We start from the raw sequence: 19,207 nt of genomic DNA, 5'->3' as shown, positions 1-19,207 counted from the left end.
GGTTGGTAAACATAGATCTGGGAATCAACTCGGGCTGCCTTCCGAGCCTGCACTCTCGAGTGCTATGCCATGCTGCATCAGAGGGAGAGAGATACCCAGACCAGAAGTTGATAGAGTGGATATTATGCAAGAGCTGGGAAAGAGAAAAATCCACAATGCCTGAAAATATTACTCGAGGTTTCTGAATGAGAAAACAACAACAAAATCAAAACCAAAGGGGAAGTTCAAAGATCCCAAAGCAGCCAAATTGCAAAGATCTCTCAGCTTTGCCCCTTGCATAGAATGTTCCATAGTAACTGTATTGATAATTCAGCAACAGGACACTTACAGAATGTTTGCTGGAAATGAGACAGTGTTGGAGCTTCTGGGGCGATGTTGTAGAAGTGAGTTTTTAGAGCTCCGCTCACCAGTAGATTATATGCCAGATCAGTTATATTGATGCCCACAATTGCAAATGAGTACCTGCAAAGTGCAAACCACAAAACCAACTGCATGTCACATAAGCATTTAAAAATAATCTGATTTTTAAATTGCTGCTAAATTATCAGAGTGGCAGGTTGCCATTCCCTTTCTACCCAATCTTTACCCTGAATGTTGTAACTTACTAGAAAATGCCCGTAATGTAACCAAGGGAATTAAGAGTCCATATGCTTTGATTTGGTAATTCTATTTCCAAATATATGAGAGAAAAAAAAATCAGAAACAAAGAGCTTTATATTCAAGGATACTCATTATAGCATTATTTATAATGGCAAAGACATGGGAACTATTCAGATATTCTAAAAAAAGATGACTGGTGAAATAAATTATGGCAATCTCATATTACAGCCAACAAATACTGTATTCCTAAAGACTATTTAAGTTGGAAACATTATGTATGAAACAAGCTACGTTTTATTACATGCTCACACATGTGCACAAAAAGAGGGCAAGAATGAAGTGCCCCCAAATATTACTATGCTATGTTAGAGGAATAATATAGGGGTGATTTTTTTTGTTTCCTTTCCTGCATTTTCTATATTTTCCATAATAAGTCATATATTTCTTTTAAAATGAGGCAAAATTTAAGTATCTTGACACTCAGGGTATATTTCCTAGTTCCTTTTCTACATGGCTACCAAAAATTAAATGGAAGGGCGCCTGGGTGGCTCAGTTGTTAAGCGTCTGCCTTCGGCTCAGGTCATGATCCCAGGGTCCTGGGATCGAGCCCCACGTCGGGCTCCCTGTTCGGAGGGAAGCCTGCTTCTCCCTCCCCCACTCCCCCTGCTTGTGCTCCTGCTCTTGCTATTTCTCTCTCTCTCTGTCAAATAAATAAATAAATAAAAATATTTAAAAAACAAAAAACAAAAATTAAATGGAATTGAGGTCTTAAGTCTGTGGGAAATATAAATCCAGCACATAAAAAAAAGGAGTCTCCATTCAGAAATATTTTTGAATGAAATGGGGCATTAAAAAAAAAACTAATAAAGTAAATGTATAATCTAATAGCCTGATACTTGATAAAAATCCTTAAAAAAAACCCTACCAGATACACTTATTTATTTATTTATATTATTATTATTTTTTAAAGATTTTATTTATTTATTTGACAGAGAGAGACACAGTGAGAGAGGGAACACAAGCTGGGGGAGTGGGAGAGGGAGAAGCAGGCTTCCCGCTGAGCAGGGAGCCCGATGCGGGGCTCGATCCCAGGACCCTGGGACCATGACCTGAGCGGAAGGCAGACGCTTAACGGCTGAGCCACCCAGGCGCCCCTACACTTATTTTTTTTTTTAAGTAGGCTCCACACCCAGCATGGAGCACAATGCAGGGCCTGAACTCATAACCCTGAGATCAAGACCAGAGCTGAGATCGAGTCGGATGCCTAACCAATAAGCCACCCTACCCTACCAAATATAACTCTAAATGATGATTTCTGAAAATCATTTCCATATAGTTATAACTTTGTAAAGATTGTCAGTTGGTCAAAGGCAAAGTAGTACCATAGAATCACCCAAATAAATCCAAAAATATATAAACAGGTTCTTTTAAAAGTTCAACTGGATTATATATTTCCATTAGGACATTTTTCATCTTTGTCATCTTTTACAGTGTTCTTAGGACATTTTTTTTTTTTCCTGGTTCTGGTTCTGATTGACAGCCTTTATATATGAAATCCCACACTCACCCAATTGCTTTATCCATCCTTTTCTTCTCCCATTCTGCTTTGCTGAATTTGCTGAATGAATGAATAAAGAAATAAGATTTAATCTCTAATTGGTACTTTTCTCTTTTAATGTTTATATTAAAACTACTGACTAGATGCAGAGATGTCTGTAACTCAGTTCTCAAACACTAATCAATTTAAATTTTATCAATTAAAAATCCACAGTAAAATTTATGTGGAGCTCAGAAATGGGATTATTTAAAGCCCTGCTACTTATCCCTTATTCCCTTTAGTGCAGCAGTGAGAGACAGTCCTTAAGGTGAAACACTGAAGTACTTTTTTATGAAATCATCGATTATCAAACAATACTTTCTCCATGGGGTATGTCTCTTCTAACCAGATGCTCCCTTGCTCTCTCATAATTCCCCACCGCATCTCCTTTGGTTTTATTTCCTGGCATTTATCCTATTCATTCTTATTTGTGATGTCTGGCTCACCGTAGGTGCCCAATTGAATAAAGTAGTGAACTAGTGAAAGGAATGAAGGCAGGGAGAGAGGAAGGAAGGATATATAGGTTTTAAAAACTCTGTTTTCACAAGTCCTATGGCATTTCCTCTGTCTAAGCTAAGACAGCTAAACCACAGCAGTCCCATTTTGATCCATTTTATAATTTGAGCTTCTGAATAAGACTTTGTAGAAAGGGGTCTATCATAGAAGTATTCTGAAAATACTGCCGTGCATTCTTTTACTTTGTGGACTTGCAAGTCCTTCCCATTCTCCCCTGCTCCATACTGTCAATGTTTTGTAAACAGAAACCATGTTCCACTCCTCTCTGGCTAATGTAATCCTCATTTTACACTAAAAAATGTGGTTAGCATTTGAACTAAATAACATTTTAAAACTACTGTTATGAACATTTAGCTTCCATCTAACTAGGGTTCTCTATAATACCTTGCACACACTACATTAAAAGACCCATGTGATACACACAGCACAAGACCACAAAAACATGATACAAAATTGCTGTTTAACTATATGTACTTTCTACTCTGTAAATGACTAGTTGTAATTCAAAGTAACTGCCTTTCATTCATGTTAAAATATGCCACCTCTTTTTAAAGTGTAACTGCCTACAAACCAGCCAACCAACCAGCCAAAAAGGCATTAGATTTTTACTTAGAAGACTCATATCTGAACTAAACTGAGTTAGGGATGAAATTTAAGAAACTTTAAATAAACAGATTTATAAGCATCTATTTTCTCTTAACAAAGCTTTAAAAATACATAGTGTCTCAGTATTTGTTAAGTGAAGTCTTTTTCTGCATTGGAAATAAAAGAAAAGGCCAAATGACCTCCACTCATTTAATCACTTACAGGATATCCTGGACCAAATAGAATGAATCCCTTTCTTCAAGAAACACACAACAGTAACAACAACAAACTTGTTGCAAAATTCTCTTAAACTTGAGTGTACTTATGTCCCTCAGGCTACTCTAGGACTTAACAGATGGAGGTTTACAAGAGCAATACGGCAATGTATAATGCTTGCTGTTGGGTGGACAGGAGAGAGTTTCCTTAGTATACACTGCTGCTCCACACCTGAAGTATTCAGGGCCTGGCAGAACCTACGCTGCTAGCACAGGTGGTCAAGATATACTTATTTTAGACATTGGTGAAGGATAGTAGCATTTTCAAAACATTCTGATTTGTGTTTACTAACATTTACCATCAATATGAAGTGATTAATATTTGAAGTTCAAATACTACTCAGTTTTATGGTGGCTTGAGGAACACAGCATGGTGGCTTTATCTATAAGCCCCCCCCCCCACATGGTAGTCTCTTCTTAAATAAGAGTATTCACACATAAACTATCAAATATATCCTCTCTGATGGTTGACACAAGAAATAAAACTACAAAGCCTAGCTTTGAGAATGGCTCACAGCTAAAATTTATCATCCTGATTAATCAAAAAAATATTCACTTCCCAATGACCATGGAGGATTCATGTGTTTTTCTGATGTTCTTCCAGGAATACCTGAGTATAGACACGGACTCCCCAGACAATTTTAATTGGAGGAAGTTCAGAGTCTCTACATTACAGAAATATGCAATTCAGAAAATGCAGTTAAAAATTAAATTAAAATAGCTTGGTTTTAACCAGGTTTTATATATATATATATGTATCTATCTCAAGAAAGAGCTAAATGATTTTACTGTTTTTCTCAAATAAAAAGGTAAAAAAATGAAAATGTAATCTTATAAATAAAAGATTATAAATACAAATTTAGAAAGTATAGTGTAATTTAATGAACCTTAGCCAAATGAAGCTTGAATAATAGTAAGGTGGCAGGAGCAAAGGTAACCTGTTTCTGAATTTTGAGAATGGTATGATAAAATTTTGGGTTGATTTATTAAATATGAACACTAACAAGGAACTTGGCATGCTGAGGAGAAAAAAGTGATACAAAAGCATGACTGCAAAATGGCAGAACTCCTTATATACAATAACTACTATTTTTAATAATGAAATTAGAAATAGATAGTAGAAGAGAAAAATTGCTCTATGCAACAGAACTTCCAAATGAAGTGTCCCTCTCTGGGGAGCAGATGAGGTCAGAGCATGTGTGGTGGCGTGCTCAGCCATTAGGTGAGGTGCTCAGCATGGCTCTCTGATCAGGAACAGCCGTGACTGTACAAAAGCTCTGATATTTTCTGTTAGGTTGGTCTAATCTGGTTTTCCTTCACTAAAACACAACCTAAATATAATGAAGTATAATAGATAAAAAGTTGGGAAATGTTTTTTGAAAAATTTTCAAGAATTTATATTTCTGTAAAAATTCTTACCCATACTGATTCTAAAATGAAATAAAAGCAACAAAACACAAAAGCAAACAAGAAATACCTTATTTCCTCTTTAGTGATATCCCTTCATGTAATCAGTTAAAGAAAAAAAAATTTAGGAAGTTAAATGAAAATGCAAAATATTTAGAATCTAGATTTTTATCAAGGAAAATAAAAAAGCCTCAGCATTCTGGATTTTCTCAGTTGGCCCCTGACTTCATAGCTCCCATTCTCCCCTCTGTCCCCCCATCGTGCTCCTCTGTCTCTGAAATCTTCCTTTCAGACTCTGCCTTTCTCCTTCTATGCCCACCTCCTTAATCCTCTGGACACCAGCGATGTTATCAGTCCCTTTAAATACTCATCTCACTTGAACGGTGCCACTTTACATCCTGAATCCTGTCATAAGTACCTGAAGTTTTAACCCTCTTATTCAGTATTTGTCCAAAGTGCTCATTTGAAAGAGCTTTAAGCCTCACTTCTGGTGGGTTGATGCTCCTGAGAATCTCACTCACATATCTATGGAGGAGAAGTTCCTCTGACCTAAGCCATAAGCCTAATCCATCTTTTATTTTTAGTAATTACCTGCATTTTGGATGAAGAGAGTCAGAGAGGACCTGCTGAGCTGCTGCAGCATCCCTTTCTGCAAAATACCTGCAGTTGGGGGAAAAGAAAACCACAGCTCCATACCTGTTGGATGCATTCATTTTAATCCAGTTTCCGGCCATTTTGCATTCAGAGGTAGACACCAGCAGAAGACTCCCACTTGTTTCAGCTCTTCCAGAGAACAGACGGCTTTTCATAATAGGATTTTCCAAATATAATGACAGTATAATAGGGTAGTTGTAAAACCCACACAGATTTAGGAATGTATCGAGTGGGTTTGAAATTTTATCTTTTTATTTTAAAGATTTTTATTTATTTATTTGACACAGAGAGAGAGCGAGTGAGCACAAGAGGGGAGAGCAGCAGAGGCAGAGGGAGACTCCCCGCTGAGCAGGGAGCCCGATGTGGGACTCGATCCCAGGACCCCAGGATCATGACCTGAGCCGAAGGCAGCTGCTTAACCAACTGAGCCACCCAGGTGCCACAGGTTTGAAATTTTAATTATGAACTTTGCCATTCCCCAGGGAGCTAAGGATATTTGTAGTTAGAAGGGTTATAGATGAGGGGGCAGGATGAGGCCCCTCAGAAGGCAGAAGCAGCCTGGATGAAGGGACATACCGAGGGGCTGTGACAGTCAAGGGACAGAGAGAGGAAGAGAGTAGAGGAGGTGAGAGATGATGCACTTCAAGTGCATTTTTCCTGGAGAGTATTCATGGGTATTTGAATTCTGGATGAATGGAAAATACGGTGCTAAAAGCAAAATTCTACCCTGGGGAAAAAGGGCAATGAAATTTCTTAAAAAATACAGTTACATACCTTATAAAATACATCACAAAAAGTATTTCATAAAGACAGTAACAAAATAAAAGATTAGCATATGTTATTTAATTTGATGTGTATATATTTCCCACATAAATCTGAAGCATGAAACAAGCTCTTGAATTTTCTCAGAAAATTTCAAACCACAGTCAGCAGTTTTAATATACACATCCATGATTATTAATGAAACTGAGTCTCTTTTCATACTTTTTTTGGCCATCTAGAAAACCTGGATGTCTTTTGTGTCTTATCTGTTCATATTTTTTGGTCTAGCATATCTAAAAATGTCTTCAAACAAATAAGACAAATAACCCTATAGAGAATAATATACTGGATGGGGATCCTTTATCATTTATGTGAGTGTCAGACTTGGCTTGTCTTTTCACTTTATTTATGGTGGCTTATCTTACAGAAATTTTTAATGTGTGAAATGTATTGATTTTTGTTTTATAACTTGTGCTTTTTTTTCTTTGTGTCTTTAAGGGATCCCTCCCTATATATCTGAAAAGATTTTCTCCCAAAAGTTGTAAAGACTTGTTTTTGACATTCCATTTGTGAAACTGAGATTGAGACAGAGGTAGAGATTTTTTTTTTCTCAGCTCTACTTATTCAAAAGCTCATCCTTTATCCACTTATTTGTCACAGTATCTTTGTCCTCAAAATTTACTTCTTATTCATTCACGTTATGTAATGTGGTATTTACAACATTTCATAAAAGAATAGGTGATTATTAAGTGTCCCAGATTTAAAATAAAGGCAAACATCTAGAGGAAAAATGGGGTGCATCAAAAATGACTAAGGCTTAGTTTCTTTTATTTTTATTTTTTTAAAGATTTTATTTATTTATTTGTCAGAGAGAGAGAGAGAGAGAGAGCGCACAAGGAGGGGGAGCAGCAGGCCAAGGGAGAAGCTGGCTCCCTGCTGAGCAAGGAGCCCTATGCAGGGCTCGATCCCAGGACCCTGATCATGACCTGAACTGAAGGCAGACACGTAACTGACTCAGCTGCCCAGGCATCCCAGGCTTCGTTTCTTTTTAAAATACATAGCTATCCTGGGGCGCCTGGGTGGCTCAGTCAGTTAAGCGACTGCCTTCGGCTCAGGTCATGATCCCAGGGTCCTGGGATCGAGCCCTGCATCGGGCTCCCTGCTCAGCAGGCAGCCTGCTTCTCCCTCTGCCTCTGCCTGCCGCTCCCCCTGCTTGTGCTCTCTCTCTCACTATCTCTCTCTCTGTGTCAAATAAAAATAAATAAAATCTTTAAAAAAAAAAAATACATAGCTATCCTAACTAATAGGATGGTGTCAAATCGCAGAGAACCACTGAAAAGGACTCCCTTTGGCTTGAAAAATAGTGACTCCATATGAATTAATTTAAACATGAAAGAAAGAATGAGCGCACAGTTATTTGAATCATCATGAACATATAAGAGCCATGAATTAAAAATGGTATTTAAGGGGCGCCTGGGTGGCTCAGTTGGTTAAGCGTCTGCCTTCGGCTCAGGTCATGATCCCAGAGTCCTGGGATCGAGTCCCACATCAGGCTCCCTGCTCAGCTGGGGAGCCTGCTTCTCCCTCTCCCTTTGTCCCTCCCCCTGCTTGTGTGCTCTCTCTCTCTGTCAAACAAATAAATAAAATAAAGAGGTAAGGGCCTAATTGTTTAAAAAAATGGTATTTAAAAAATAAAGTAAAAAAAAATTTTTTTTTGGTCACTAACGAGGGACCTTAGGGCACTAACTCCTCACTTTGATAATTGGCAACTACATGGAAAAATCGAGCATCTGTCCTGCCTGTATGTTAGAGAAAGTAAATAACCATAGTTGATGAAGGAAACCAAGTCTTTACAGAATTCCAGCCAACAATTGTGGGAGGAATCACAGAATTGGAAAAGCACTTTTTGTGCAATTAACTAACTGGTCCAGCAAAGATCACTGAAGGATGAAATGGTTAGATAAAAGGCTGATGCAATGGAGCCATCAGGCTGTGATGCCTCCCATCCCTCTCAGCACAGGACTGAGAAGGGGACACGGCAGGCCACCCTCAGTGTCAACCTGAACCTACTCACGCCTTTCTGAATACCTCCAATTTTCAGAAAATCCAGAGCATGGGACATTTTAGAGGATAGCTGACCTGGGGTCTTGCACAAGTTCATGACATTGGGGAGGGGGCAAAAGGAGAAGGCAGACAGGGAGAGACATAATAACTACGTGCAATCTGTAGATATTCTTATGGAACTGGATTGGAAGAAACCAGCCATAAGAAGACATTTTTGAGAGAGCTGGGAAATTTTACTATGGACTGGATACAGATGACAGCAAGGAATCGCTGTAGTTTTGTTAGATGTGATAGTGGCACCGGGGTTAATACGAGCTAATATTGATTTTTTTAGAGCTACATATTGAAATGTGAGGACGAAATGACAAACAGTAAAGGATTTCATTAACACACTTCCGCCAAAAAAAATAAGCGTTGCAGATGTTTCGAAATCTTGATAATTATTGAACCTGGGCAGTATAAGGGGGTTCTTTACAGTCTTCTATTTGTTTTTGTATCTACTTAAATTTTTTCATAATACGAAATTAAAAACTAAAACATTTGAGATCTGCTTATAAAACAATAAAGTTTGCCAAAGAAAAGGGAGAGGTAGTACCTTTTTAAAATTTAGGAACCTGAGTTATCTCTCAGAGGACTTTCAGAGGATTTCACTGTTTTCTTGGAGCTTTCTGCCAAGTGGCTTTTGGAACTAGTAACTCAACGGTCATTTCCATGTGACTAGGACATCACTTTTTAATACTCGACCCTTCTCCATTTTACTTACTGCAAATTGTATAGGCCCAGAAGTCCCATTCCTCGAAAATCTGTTTTCGGATCATCACCTTGGAAACCAATTTCACACCACTGCTTAGAAATCCGAGATTCCAATGGAGTATTGGGCTTCAAGAATTTCCATAACTGGAAGATCAGACAGAAAGTTAGCCTGTGGGTGCAAACACAGACGCTCTTTCCTGTGGTAGATTTTGTAAACTACGTTATTAGGAGGAGTTTTACAAAGCTGAATATAGATTTGATCATATTTCAATGATTTGGACAGCAGTTCTCACAGTATGGTCTGAAGACTCCCTAGAGGGACTCCAAGACCTTTTCAGAGGGCCTGGGAGGTAAAAACTATTTCGTAATAAAACTAGGAGGTTATTTGCCTTTTCCTTCTCATCTTCTCATGAGTATATAGTGGAATTTTCCAGAGGCTGCGTGACATGTGATAATGTCATTACTCTGGAGGCTATGGAATGTGTACTTGTATATTTTAGTGTTTTACATCTTTCTGTTTTAATTTCTAATAAAAATATAACTGCATAATCTCCCACAAAAGGTCCTCAAAAATATGTAAGAGAATGAAGGTAAGGGGTGAACAAGGAAAAATTTGAGGCCATGTATTATTTTTACAGCATTATTAACAAAAAGAAAAGTGGACTGACTTGAGTTTCATTTCTCACCTGTAGCAGAGGTGAGAATAAACAAGCATCATATAGCTGGATAAAGGAGGATCACTGATGTTCATGGATAAATAAACCTCAAAATATATTATCATTTTTAAGAGTTACCTAAAAGAATTTTAATTCCAATCAGTATATATTAATTGATAAATACAAACTGCAAACACTATGCTCTTCACTGCCTAAGGAGCTGGTTCTATTTTCCTGAGTTTTCTATAGAAAGACAGATTCAGCACATACTATTACTTGAGAAAGAGTGAGATGCACAGCTGCATAAATATATAATGCTCAAACTAGTCTTTCAAATAAATAGAGATGGGCATATAAGCAAATTTACTTTTTAGACTATTAATAATATATCTTTATTATAGACAGGGTCAAATACAAATGTAAAATTTTCTTATTATTATTTCAGACATAATTCAACTTCTAAATTGTTTATTCTATGATGTATGGATTTTAAATCTTACAGAGAATAGTAATACAGAAACAGCTTGCTTTATAGTGAATTGTCATATCTGACTCAAAATAGAACATAACATTCAGTGACAGGAAACACTAACCAAAAAAAAAAAAAAAGATACAATTCGAAGGATACAATATGTTAGTGGCTCAACAGGTAAATGCAATCTGAAGGGTGAGAGAAAAAATTCAGAGGGAAGAAAGTAAATCTGTCATGCTTGAAAGCAAAATAGCAAACATGAGTATAAGAAATTTCTTTTTCTATTACGCATATGAGAATTTGCCAGTGCTCTACATTAGGACAGAAAATGTTTGAGTTCAACAGAGGAGCAATAAAAAAATGAGAGAAAAGGCCTCTTTTATCAGATAAAGGGCTAGTATCCAAAATCTATAAAGAACTTATCAAACTCAACACCCAAAGTACAAATAACCCAATCAAGAAATGGGCAGAAGACATGAACAGACATTTTTCTAGAGAAGACATCCAGATGGCCAGCAGACACATGAAAAAGTGCTCAACATCGCTCGGCATCAGGGAAATCCAAATCAAAACTTCAATGAGATACCACCTCGCACCAGTCAGAATGGCTAAAATTAACAAGTCAGGAAACGACAGATGTTGGCGAGGATGCGGAGAAAGGGGAACCCTCCTACACTGTTGGTGGGAATGCAAGCTGGTGCAGCCGCTCTGGAAAACAGTATGGAGGTTCCTCAAAAAGTTGAAAATAGAGCTACCGTACGACCCAGCAATTACACTACTGGGTATTTACCCCAAAGATACAAATGTAGTGATTCGAAGGGGCACATGCACCCCAATGTTTATAGCAGCAATGTCCACAATAGCCAAACTATGGGAAAGAGCAAGATGTCCATCAACAGATGAATGGATAAAGAAGATGTGATATGTATATATACATATTATATATATATGTACACAAACACACACACACACACACACACACACACAATGGAATATTATGCAGCCATCAAAAAAAACCTTGCCATTTGCCAAAATCTTGCCATTTGCCATGATGTGGATGGAACTAGAGGGTATTATGCTAAGCAAAATAAGTCAATCAGAGAAAGACGATTATCATATGATCTCACTGATATGAGGAATTCTTAATCTCAGGAAACAAACTGAGGGTTGCTAGAGTGGTGGGGGGTGGGAGGGATGGGGTGGCTGGGTGATAGACATTGGGGAGGGTATATGCTCTGGTGAGTGCTGTGAATTGTGTAAGACTGATGAATCACAGACCTGTACCTTTGAAACAAATAATACATTATATGTTAAAAAAGAAAAAAAAAAAAAAGAAAGTAGGAAGGGAAAAATGAAGGGGGGGAAATCGGAGGGGGAGAGGAACCATGAGAGATTATGGACTCTGAGAAACAAACTGAGGGTTCTAGAGGGGAGGGGGGTGGGGGGGATGATTTAGCCTGGTGATGGGTATTAAAGAGGGCATGTAATTAGAGAACTGGGTGTTATACGCAAATGATAAATCATGGAACACTACATCAAAAACTAATGATGTAATGTATGGTGATTAACATAACAAAAAAAATTTTAAAAAATGGTAAAAAGAAAAAGAGGGCACGTATTGAATGGAGCACTGGATGTTACACGCAAACAATGAATCATGGAACACTACATCAAAAACTAATGATGTAATGTATGGTGATTAACATAACATAATAAAATAAAATTAAAAAAATAAAAATTCTTTAGGAACTGATTTGGTTACTGCCACAATGAAAAAAACAAACAAGAACGAAAGGAAACAGTTGGTAAAGCTCATCACACTCATTTGGTCAATAATTCGAAGGAATCTCAGGGCCTTACACAGTGGAGTGAAATGGCAAAAGCAAACACTTCATTTCTATAGGTAGGTTATAAACCTCATTCATTAGGGGAATACTTTAGGGGAGTAAAAGTTTGAATAATGCTTAAAAAAGAAATTCCATTTTAATAATTTCGTGTATCATGACAGACTAGACCAATGGCTAAAAAGTGTTCTTAATTAAGGTCTTAATCCTATCTGCTTTAATAAGGGCCACTTTCTCAGAAAATGAAAGTCGATTATGCTAAAGTACTTCTGTGAAGTGCTACCATGTGTATATTTCCTTTAAGAATGAGCTACTAGATTCTCTCCTGATAGGCTCTTCTCTGAAAAAGTAAGGGGAGGAGGCAGGGTGGCCCTGAAGGGTGAGGTCATTTGTTGCATATATGGAGCTGACCAGAAATCTGAACAAAGGTGGCGGGCCTCTGATGGGGGGCTCTGTGGAGTTCAGCCCTCCAAACTGTGCTGGTGGCAGTGGAGTTATTACAGAGTTACCTGCTACAGGGAGGAGACCAGATCACCAAGGGTGATTCCTGTGGAAAATGACAAGCTTCAGGTGTGGGAGCTGTACCCTGGGTCAGACTGTCATCCATCATGGCCTACGCTCTGTGTAACTCTGTTCTCTTTGCACTGAGCCTTTACCACAAACTTATTTCAACATTTCCCCTTGTCTCAGGTCGGCTGCAAAAGAGCAAGGGCAAGGCCATTTGTCTATCCATTCATTCAAGGAAAAGCAGCCTCACACCAAGGCCACCTTGGAATTATCTCTTCCCATCAGGAGAGGATCTTTTAATTTTGGGTTTGGTTTTGTTTTAGATGGGGGAGGGAGGGAGGGGCAGAGAGAGAGAGAGAATCTTAAGCAGGCTCCACGCTCAGTGCTGAGCCCAATGCAGCACTCGATCCCATGACCCTGAGATCATGACCTAAGCCGAAATCAAGAGTTGGATGCTCAAGTGACTGAGCCACCCAGGAGCTCCTATTTTTTTCTATTAAGTACATGACTTCACCTAAAATTTTCACCTTATTATTAATGTGGTTAGCAAATGTTTAATAGAATAACATATGGATGAATAACATATGGACAGTGCTATATGAACATAAAGTAATGTTACTCAGTTTCATCTCACCCTATATTTGAATGATCATAAAATCCAGATTTTTTTATATTTTAAGACTATAAGCACTGATAATGGTCTCCCGTGTTTATAAATCAAAGGACTTAAACAATATGGTAATATATTACCTAAGTCTCTAAATCAAGGGTTGGCCAAGTTTGTCTATAAAAGGCCAGACAGTAAATATTTTAGGCTTTGGTGGCCAAATGGTCACTGCTGCAATTACGTAATTTTGTCACTAGTACAAAGCAGCCGCAGGCGGTGGTGTACACGTGTATGGACACACATCCAATCAAACTTGACTTACAGAAATGGGTGGCAGGCCAGATTTGGCCCGCAGGCCTTAGTTTGCTGGCTCTTGCTCTAAACAATTTATGAAGTGGTAACAAGGGTATTACTACCCATTTTAAAGATGAAGCAGCCTAAGATCAGGCAGTTAAACACAAACCACAGGCCAGCCTCTCGAAATGCAAATGGGAACCAGACACAGTTCCTCCCTTGGGAGGTGGCGTAGTGCAGTAGCGTGGAGCCCTTTCTAACTGTGAGCTCGGGCAGTACGTAACTGCTCAGCCTCGTCTTCCTCACCTGAAGATCTCGCCACAAGGCTGTGACCGTTAAATGAAATAATGCTGTAAAACATTTACTGTAATGTTTAACGTGTGCTAAATACTCACTTAATGTTTTATTATTATTGATTTCATTATCATACTTGGGATTTGAATAAACTAAAGAAGAGAATGAAGACCCCATTCCTAAGTATTCTTGGGGAGACTAGAGAAGATTTCAAAATCAAATGAGTAAGGATTTAAAAAAGTGCTAGCTTCTGCTATGAGAATAATAGGTAATAGAGGGAGCCACATGAGCAAATACCTGGGCATAAGGGATGGCACGGCCTGTTCTGGGTCAAGGTGAATGACAGAGCATGGAGGACACAGGAGATACAGCTTGGAAAAACAGACTGCAAAGGGTCCAAAATGCCAAGCATGGGATGTCTTCTGTCAGATACAGGGAACCTAAAGTTTTTGACCTAAGGAATAACATGACTAGATAATCCCTCCAGCAGTATTTTAGAAGATGGAAGGGAGGAAGCTAATACTTAGTGGCAGAATTAAAAGGCTATTATAATGGCCCAAGCTGGAGATAATGCTAGACTAAGGTGGTGGGCATGGGAAACATTCAAGAGCTATTTTGAGGGAGGTCTATGGATAAGATTTAGTGATTTTTGTAGATGCGTCGTATCTCCCCAATTAGATTGCAAGACACTTGAGGGTAGAAAAGATGCATTTCCTCAAAGTGCTTAAGGCAGTAGTGGCCAGTCCTGGCTTTATACTTTATTAGCTGTATGCATCAGAATCTGCACTGAAATGCTTGTAGTTTGCTGTAGCTACCAACCGTCACCTTGCTTACCTCTTACAGCTGTGCCAGTAAAAATAGCACATACAAACTCAAATCACAACCACATATAAAAGGTGTATCATAGAAGTTCTTGACTTCTTGTAGCTAATGAACCACAGTAATTCATGCTTTTCCCCGTATTTGTTGAAAACCCACTATGTGCAGCATCCATACAACAGATCAGCTAAGATGGTGCAAAGCAGGCGCCCGGGTGTCACTGATCCTGAAGGCGTCATGGCCATTCTAATGAATTCTTCAGCTGCCTGTGGCCACTCTGTTAATTTTTCCACTTCTCTTTCATTCACCTCTCAGTTCTCACCTTGAAGTCATTTTAATTAAGCTTGATTTTAATTAGGCTATCAAAAAATATGATAAAAAAGGCAATAATAGGAAATGAAGCTCAGCCAGTAGGTTAGCTAAATTTAAGCAGAGCAGAAAGGGAAGAAGAAAAACTACTGCTAAGAATGAGTCTTCTTTCATTTTTAGGGATTCACATCAGATATAGCACTAATTAGCAGAGACAAGTCATCTGCGTAAGTATTTACATACACAAAAGCATGCACTCCTTTACACAAAAATACAGCACTCCTTCACACAAAATTACAGCTCCTATTGACAGTTTTCAATAAGATAAAGTTAAGGCAGCTAAACAAATGTTTCCTTCCAATTTTGTTAGTGTATTTTTGTATTCTAGCAAAGGACAGGGAAGCACTCCATCCTAAAAAGCATCTATTTTCAGAAGTGAATTCAGAAAATATTCCAGATGAATAGTTCTAAAGGTTGGGTCTTAATTTCTTAAACTCCAAATTCAGTGTTTTGAGGTCAAGTTTTATTGGTGTTTAATAATGCACATCAGATCATATAAAATCTTTAAGGTTTTGCTTTGACAGCCAGAAGAAGTATTTACAAGTGCATATTGTTCTTCTAACAGTTTTAATAAACCAGATATAAACTTTAACTTCCTCTTCTGATACTCTCCAAGTTACATGAATAAATAATCAGCAATAAGATCTTAGGTAATTTCCCAAGAGGGCTATTGCTGAAGCAGAAACCAACTCCATCATCTTTGATGTCTATTAAAAGTCATAAATGGAAATCCCAGGTCACTCTTTGACAAATGCTCTTTCTCCTACTGGCTTTCAATACAGTTAAACAACCTAAACCTGAGCCAGAATATGAGCACTCATGGAAATCACCTCTGATGCTCTCTCAGATTAAAAAAAAAAAAAAAGGCTTTACATTTAGCTTCCCACATGAATTTTCTAAAGAAGAATTTACCTCGTACATCTGAACCAGCAAGCAAAGTAGGCTTTACCAACCAGTTACACGCCCGTGTCTTATTCCTCTTTATACCCTCCCCATCAGAGCAGTGTCTAGCACTTAGCAGGTGCTTGGCAGAGGTTAGCTGACCTAAGAAAAGCACTGAAATGTGTTCGAGGTCTAACCTTCAAAAGCATTTCTTCATGTTGGGGGTTATCAGAATCATAGGATTCTCTGCGCAGTTTTTCCACATCTGCGATAAGGTTTCTGTAGCCAACAATTTGCAGAAGGCAAGCCTGAAGAGAGATTCCCAACCTAAGGTGTTCAAAAACAGAAGAAACACACATGAGGAAAAATAAAACATATATTTTGGCATTTGTTCACTTGATATGTGCACAATAGGATTTCCACATCTATATAATATTGAGGAAATTGCTCGTACGGGATGTATTTAATCGAAACTCAGTTTTTCTTTTCTTTTTGTGGACAAAGAACCATATTTAGTTTACTGAGAAAAATAAAGGAATGTAACATTTCCTGCATTGGTCTCACAACCACTTCTTACTTGAGTGGAGGAAGCACAGTTTCTTTACTGAAGCTCCATATGGACAGTTGTAGAACTTGGCTAAAATTTACCTTTTGTTCTGGCCTTTTCTTAAACCAAGTTGCAACAATATGGCTTAAAAAACAAGGAAGCTCTTTTTGCCGGTGACTTAAGTAAGATGTAGAAAATATAGGTGATAATGTGTGTGAGAGAGACAGCTAGCTCTCAGGGGCACAGTGGAAGGAAAATTTCAAAACAACAATAACAAAACAAATACAAAAACATCTGTGCTCGGGAGCATCCCTGACAGATGATGCAATGCCAAGAGAAAGAACTCACTACTTTATGAAGTTTCTCATTCCATTCTGACTGCTCTATTTGTCTGAATGCTTTTTCTTATGTTGAAACAAAGTTTGCTTTCCTTATTACCAAGTGGTTCAAATTTTGTTCTCTGAGCAAATTTATTTCCAACTTTCCCCTGCCGTGACTACTTATTTTAAGATAGTGATTCTTTCTTCTAGTCTGATCTCCAGGGAAAAAAAAAAAATCCCGGATTTCTTCAGTTCCCTCTCATGGGACATGGGTTTCACATGTTTTATTCTCTCACTCAGTCTTCTCTGAATGTATTATTTGAATAACAGCCCCCTTAAAACAGATCACCAGAACAGAAAACAGTTTAGCAAGCATGATATACAGAGGATCACTACTTACTGTGACCTCAGTGTTGTTTTTCTCTCCTACAACATAGTAGATAAAATAGGGTCTTTTCAAGTAGTCACATAACAACTTTATCAAGCTACTGTCATGTAAATTATTCTCCTGTACTTGTTTGATGGCATTTTTAAATCTAAAGGCAGTATTTCACATTTATGTATTCCTGTTGTTTCTTTATAGCCATTCACTTTTGTAGCTCCAAGATAGTTGAACATTGGCAATTTCATAGGATTCCACTGAGAATTACTGTCCAATATGCTCCTACTCCCAATTCACACTACATTTGAGGATTTTTGTTGTGGTGGTTATTATAATCATGACTATCTTTTTTTTTTTTTTTGAAGGAGAAAATGAGATATTTAGAGGTTAAGTCTAACGCTGGGAGTAATAGAGAATCATACATTTTTAAGATTGTATACCTATTCCACACGTCGAGCACAGGGTCAGATAACCCAAATACTAAACTTAAATAAAACTTGAATGTTCAATTAAATGGCCCTTATAGTTATCTGTTACCAAAAAACTAAATGAGATACTTAAATTTAGGAAAAGGGCAGAGTGGCACTGGTCACCCAGGGAATCAATGTAGGACTGAGAAGAGAGTTGATTTTGAGGAAGAGAGCAAGAGAAATAAAACAGGAGGGAATAAGAGGAGCCAATTCCATTTTTTCCCCCATTTTTACTGTAGTAATTTTTCAAGTGCATAAACAGCACTTTGAAAAAAATGTAATTAAAACAAAATGTGGTTAAAAATTACGGAAGCAGCCCAAGTGTCCATCAATAGGTGAATGGATAAAGAAGATGTGTGTGTGTGTATGTGTATATATATACACACATACATACACAATGGAATATTAGTCATAAAAAAGAATGAAATCTTGTTTTTTGCAACAACATGAATGGATCCAGAGAGTATTATGCTAAGTGAAATAAGTCAGTCAGAGAAAGACAGATACCATATGATTTCACTCATGTGGAATCTAAGAAACAAAACAAAAACAAAGGGGGAAAAAAGGAGGCAAACCAAGAAACAGACTCTGAACTACAGAGAACACACTGATGGTCACCAGAGGGGAGGTGCGTTGGGGGAATGGGGGAAAGAGGTGATGGATATGAAGGAGGGCACTTGTTATGATGAGCACCAGGTGATGTATGTAAGTGTTGCATCACTATATTGTGCGTCTGAAACTAATATAACATTGTATGTTAACTACACTGGAATTAAAAAAAAACAGTGTGGTTAATGGTAGTAATAGCTTGATAAATTATAAAACATTTCCCCTAGCCTTCTCTATTTCCTGATTTTTTTTACAGAAAATTATTTCATTTTAAAACATTACATTTTGTAGACATGTCAGTCTAGAAAAAAAGCACTGAAATCCACATTGAGATGTAAAAACACAGTCTACTACCTATAAGGGTTTTTTCTGCCCTAAAGGAAATCAAAAGAATAGATGACAAAGAAATGCTTCTGAAACACATAACTTTCATAGAAGAGACAAAAAAGATTTACTGTTAAATTGAATCCAATCTCCAAATATGATTGTGGGTCTAATATATCCCTCATGCCCAACTGCAGTCTTAAATTTTTGGTTCAACTTAATTTAAAATGAATTGCCTTCTTATCATCTTCCCAAAGAAATAAAATATATGTCAGAGGTTTCAAAAAGACATTTGCTGTATAATTAAATCACCCTTAATGACTGAATAAGGAAAAGACAGCTAATTAGCGAAGTGTCTGCAGAAGAATGCTGTGGAGACCATGTGGAAATGGAGTTTTGTGATGAGCCCCAATTGCTAGTACCCAGCATCCCTCCCTCCAAGAGACAGACCTATATGCAGCACTCTCTGAAAGTCTCTTCAACTACAGCTCCCTGTCTTTGGCAATTAAAAGCCTTTCTCAGCAATAATGTGAAGTTCTCGCCTATGCACATCTAAAAGACAGTTTGATTGTTACCTACCTAAACTGTCTCTAAATAC

The 19,207-nt window shown here is 37.8% G+C and overlaps 1 protein-coding gene across 3 annotated transcripts in view; it reads right to left on the bottom strand.

The window, feature by feature from the left end:
• ELMOD1 (ELMO domain containing 1) overlaps positions 1-19,207 on the bottom strand; it is a 66,399-nt gene that overhangs the window by 10,590 nt on the left and 36,602 nt on the right. The window contains exons 6-11 of one of the 3 annotated variants that reach the window (XM_032427765.1): positions 16,155-16,284; positions 9,224-9,357; positions 5,572-5,640; positions 5,051-5,074; positions 2,168-2,218; positions 329-462 (exon numbers count right to left, since the gene is read on the bottom strand). In XM_032427765.1, coding sequence (XP_032283656.1) covers positions 329-462; positions 2,168-2,218; positions 5,051-5,074; positions 5,572-5,640; positions 9,224-9,357; positions 16,155-16,284 — 542 coding nt within the window. The remainder of the gene's footprint in view (positions 1-328; positions 463-2,167; positions 2,219-5,050; positions 5,075-5,571; positions 5,641-9,223; positions 9,358-16,154; positions 16,285-19,207) is intronic. The other 2 variants (XM_032427766.1, XM_032427767.1) reach the window with 2 other exon arrangements.

Source organism: Phoca vitulina, unplaced genomic scaffold, assembly GCF_004348235.1.
Source record: "Phoca vitulina isolate PV1807 unplaced genomic scaffold, GSC_HSeal_1.0 scaffold38, whole genome shotgun sequence".
Lineage (NCBI taxonomy): Eukaryota > Metazoa > Chordata > Mammalia > Carnivora > Phocidae > Phoca > Phoca vitulina.
This window is presented reverse-complemented; position numbering and strand designations above follow the sequence as displayed.